The sequence below is a fragment of the Panicum virgatum genome, chromosome 5N (assembly GCF_016808335.1).
Source record: "Panicum virgatum strain AP13 chromosome 5N, P.virgatum_v5, whole genome shotgun sequence".
NCBI lineage: Eukaryota > Viridiplantae > Streptophyta > Magnoliopsida > Poales > Poaceae > Panicum > Panicum virgatum.
This window is the reverse complement of record NC_053149.1, coordinates 51,758,592-51,763,311: the sequence shown is the minus strand read 5'-3', so window position 1 is coordinate 51,763,311 and position 4,720 is coordinate 51,758,592. Positions and strand designations below refer to the sequence as shown.

Genomic DNA, 4,720 nt, shown 5'->3' with positions numbered 1-4,720 from the left:
AACCTGCCGCGAGAAGGAGCAACCAACAAGCAAGTGTGATATTGTTTCGTATTCCTGGCAGCATAGGACACAGGTGTCATCTTGTTGAAGATTATGCCTTTTCCTTCTTTCCACCGTCCAGCAGCGATCATGGATGGCTAACCAGCCAAAGAACTTGCACTTTCCTGGCGCCCTCGTCTTACAGAGAGTTTTTGCTCCCGCAATAGAGTGCTGACCGACGAAGAAGGCGCGGTAAGCGGAAGCAGTAGTAAAGACGTGGTCAGCGGTCCACTTCCAAAGGAAACGGTCCGGTGTGTTGGGCTGCAAGCTCGTGGATTCGACCAAGTCCCAGACCAAAAGGTAATCTAGTATCACCTGCACAGTAAGAGCACCGGTGATGTCTTGTACCCAAGCTCGCTTAGAGCAACCTGCTGCCACAGTCCTACAACGGCGTGCATGTTGGCCAACCGCATCAAATAAGCAAGGCACAAGATCAGCAATGGATTGTCCCTGCAACCACCGGTCACGCCAGAATAACGCACGGGTACCATCGCCAACCTGGACTGAAATTGAGGCTTCAAACATGGCAGTAACAATATGCTCATGTTTTACCGGTAGGTGCGACCACGGTCTGGAGGTATCCGTTTTTTGGAACCACAACCAGCGCATACGAAGAGCATAGCCAAAGAGCTTCAGATCAATGATACCCAGTCCACCGAGCTCGGGCGGGCGACACACTTTGGGCCATGCCACCGAACAACAGCCCCCTTTTGTTGTAGAGTTGCCACTCCAAAGAAACGACCGTCGCAATTTGTCAATACATTTGATGACCCAAGGAGAGATCTCAATAGCTAGGGCAGTGTGGACCGGTATTGCTGAAAGTTTGGCTTTGATCAGTACAGCGCGACCTGCTTTGTTGATCAGAGATTCTTCCCATGTAGGAAGACAGTTGGCAACCTTGTCGACCAAGGGCTGCATATCAGCTTTCTTCAACCGAGAGATTGCAAGGGGAATGCCGAGGTACCTGACAGGGAAAGGGGCCAGCTTTCCGGGGAAGAAGTGCAATAAAGTCACTGTGTCTTCCAGGTCGCAATGAATTGGCGAGATAAGACACTTGTTCCCATTAGTTCTTAAGCCGGAAGCTTGCCCAAATATTTCCAGAATGACTTTGGCAATTACCAGATCTTGCTGTTTAGGAGCCACGAAGAAAACCATATCATCAGCATAAAAGAAAGCCCTTTCCTTAACTTTGCAATCCAGTGGACCCAAAACAATTGAGTTCTCTGCCGTCCTTATCAAAGCATTAAGAGCTTCCATTGCAATAACGAACAAGAGCGGCGATAGTGGATCACCTTGCCGCAAACCTCTCACATGGCAAATACGCCGACCAGGTGAGCCATTGAGAATTATTTTCGTGCTGGCCGAGGAAAGGATCAAAGATATCCAATTAATCCAACGACGAGAAAAGCCCAAGTGCTCAAGTAACTGGAAGAGATACGACCAGTTAATAGTATCGAAGGCCTTTTCAATATCAATTTTCATTAGTGTGGAAGGCCTTTTATTTCTGCGCAGGAGCTTTGCTGACAGTTGGACTGCCCAAAAATTTTCATGAATGACACGACCTCTGATGAAAGCGCTTTGGTTTGGCCAGACCAATTGTTGCATGAGCGGAGCCACCCTGGTGGCGAGCACTTTGGTGAAGAGTTTAGCGAAGCTATGAATCAGACTTATAGGCCGGTAGTCACTGATCTCAGCTGGGAGCTCTTTCTTCTTAAGCAACACGATGTATGCTTGGTTGATGAGATACAAGCTTTTGCCATCAAGAGCCCAATGAGCATGGAACGCGCGCATGATGTCTGGCTTGATAATGTTCCATGCTGTGCGGTAGAACAAGCGAGTGAAGCCGTCCGGCCCAGGCGCACGGTCGACCGGTATTTCCTGGATTGTCCGCCAAACCTCCTCCTCCGAAAAGCAAACATCGAGAAGAGAGGTGTCTATCACCGGCAGGCCAAGGAAAGTGAAGTCAAGATTTGCTTCCCAGCTACACCGAGAGCCCAGAATGTCATCAAAATGCTTGAAGAACGCTTCAGCCTTTTCCTCTTCTCGCACAAGGTGCGCATCACCAACGCGTACGCTTTCGATGTAATTCCTCCTACTCATGTGGCAGGCTTGTAGGTGAAAGAATTTCGTGTTCGCATCACCCTCGATCAGGTAGGTAATGTGAGAATGCTGCCGAATAATGGACCGCTGGAGGGAAGCCAAACCTAGGCAATTGAGCTTCGCCTTGTGTCGGAGCGCCACCTCATGCGGTGCCAGCGTGCAGTTCTCTTGCGCACAATCAAATCTGAAGACAATTTCTTTGGCAATTGCGAGTTGAAGGCGCACGTTACCCACATGCTTAGCGCTCCACGACTTCAAAGCTGTTGCAGTGGCGCGTAACTTAATATCAAGCACCCTGAAAGCATCGAGCTCATGGGCCGGTACCGGCGCGTTCCAAGCTGTGGCAACCGTCTCCAAGAAACCATCAAAGCGCGGCCAGATGTTTTCAAATCGAAAACGTTTGAAGTGAGGGATGGCACAATCGGTCTTTAGGAGCAGGGGCGCGTGGTCGGAACATTCAGTGGAGAGTGCGGAGAGGGTGTGATCAGGGAAGATGTCAAGCCAATCATCCGAGACGAGGACGCGATCCAACCTTTCCAGTGTAGGCGAGTCCCTCTCACTCGACCAGGTGAAACAACGGCCTTTAAGGTAGAGATTTTGAAGCGCTAGATCATTGATGAGGCGACGGAAACGACCCATCATGCGTTGGTGCAGGCAACCATTGTTCTTATCTTCAGCTTTGTTGATAATGTTAAAATCTCCACAGATCATCCATGTATCAGGGCAGACCTGACGGATGCTTCTGAGCTCCTCCAAAAAGCGAATCTTGACCTGATCGCCGTGTGGTCCATAGACTACAGTAATCCACCAAGAGTCCCCTGTCGCCAACAAGGTGAGGCGCGCAGTGAGGGAGAACTCCTTGTACACCAGACTAGAGGCCAACCAGAAACAACGATTCCAGGCAAGATCCCCCCACACGTGTGCGATGCCGGCAGGTCAAAGAAATCAAAGTCCGACCCAAACATATCCCGGATGATGGTGTGATCACATGAATCAAGTTTTGTTTTCTGTATGGAGACAAGCGACACCCGATGTTCTTCGACAAGTTGCCTTACCACATGTGGCTGCAGCTGGGCCCAGCAGCTCCAGCCGAGCAGCTTCAGCCCAGCCGAACGGCGCCTTTGAAGGCCGAGTGTTCTCTCTTTCTTGAAATGGAAATGAACGGCAACGCTCCCCTGCCCTTATTCTTAAAGCAAAGTTCAAAGTAAACAACAGAGTATGATCAGTACATGTACATCTTCTCAAAAGGAAAAAAAAAAGGAGTGTGATCACTACAGCTTCCCTCAGTAAGGCTGACCTCAGCAGCATCCCGCGGTGCGCGGACGCGGAGGCGCGGAGGCATCGAGAAGATGAGGTGGCGGGCGGGTGGGCGGAGGTGGCGGGGCCGGGGGCAGGCCACGTGTGCGGTGGCGATGACTGGGGGGATGCTGCTGAGTTCAGCCTAAAGCCACATTTCTGATTGTTCTGTCTACTCTGGTGAATTTAACTGCTGGACATGGATGCTAAGCCTGCTACTGCTAGTGGTCATCATTAAATCCTGTCGCTGACGGTACAAAATCTCTCATGCCCGGCCCGTGCCGCTCTGCTCGTGGTCAGGCATAGATCCGGGGTAGACAAATCGCGTAGTAGCCGTGCAAGCTAGTAGGAACTAGGAAGCTGGCTACGTGTGGTATCAGAGATTCAGACTTGAAAAGATCGTACCTCACGTACTCGTACTCCATGTCTCCATCGCACGCTACTCCCCGTTCTACCTGAAAGATCGTGCTCTCACGGTCTCACCATGCAGGCCCGATGCAGCAGCAAGGATCGCGCAGGGCGTACCGGTATTTGGCGACCGGCCGGTGGATCGTCGAGACATGCATATCTTCTATTATCTTATTATTTGGCCAACAAACGGAGCTTCCACGTTCGCTCTCAAAGTCTAGAAATTTTCAAAAAAAAATAGAAAAATAAAAATTACACACCACTGCCATTATAATAAAATTATCATAAAATACCCCTGTGCCTAATTAAAAATCACCCACCAATACCATTATGAAAAATTAAATATAAAATATCATTTAGCTATGTATCAGTTACAAACATATACTATTAATAAAACAACAATCAATCAAAATAAAATAAAATAAAAATAATTATATGCATAATATTATTAAAGCTCAACAAATCAAATTGATATTATAGATTGATCATATTTGAATTGTTTTAACCAACAATAAGACATAATTTTACGATAATGAACAAGGTGATGTATGGTAAAAAAATAGTATAATTTTTAAGTAAGAATACAACGACATGCAATTTTTTAAATTTTCAATATTAGCCGTGCACATGCGCGGGCTATACGCCTAGTTATATTAATGCAAGCACCCGAGTGCAGGGATGCAACAGTTGCCAACAAGAAAGCATAGGCGAGCAGGGGGCAGGGATGCACTGTCTGCCCAGCTGAACGGCGAAGCTAGCTGCGAAAGGCAGGCAGGCATAGATCAGCCTCCTGTCAATTCTGTATGACTGTATCCCAGTCTCCTGACCCCGTGTAGGTGCGCGACATCACTGAATTCAGCTGCAATTCTGTCAAAGA

At 48.4% G+C, this 4,720-nt stretch overlaps 1 protein-coding gene across 1 annotated transcript; it reads right to left on the bottom strand.

Annotated features, from left to right (window-relative positions):
• Positions 1 to 350: 350 nt before the first annotated feature.
• Positions 351 to 3,860, bottom strand: LOC120674910. Its single transcript, XM_039956009.1, has 4 exons — positions 3,841 to 3,860; positions 3,437 to 3,580; positions 880 to 3,010; positions 351 to 542 (listed from the first exon to the last, which is right to left on the bottom strand). The coding sequence occupies exons 1-4, from the start codon at positions 3,858 to 3,860 to the stop codon at positions 351 to 353; spliced, it is 2,487 nt and encodes an 828-aa protein (XP_039811943.1).
• Positions 3,861 to 4,720: the final 860 nt, after the last annotated feature.

What these genes read in the sequence shown, in the direction of transcription:
- LOC120674910 (XM_039956009.1), bottom strand. Translation starts at nt 3,860, where the DNA reads ATGGAGTACGAGTACGTGAG. An exon ending in CACCGCGGGATGCTGCTGAG is followed by an intron (nt 3,011 to 3,436) that starts GTCAGCCTTACT and finishes GTTGGCCTCTAG; the next exon opens with TCTGGTGTACAAGGAGTTCT. An exon ending in TCAACAAAGCAGGTCGCGCT is followed by an intron (nt 543 to 879) that starts GTACTGATCAAA and finishes CCTCAATTTCAG; the next exon opens with TCCAGGTTGGCGATGGTACC.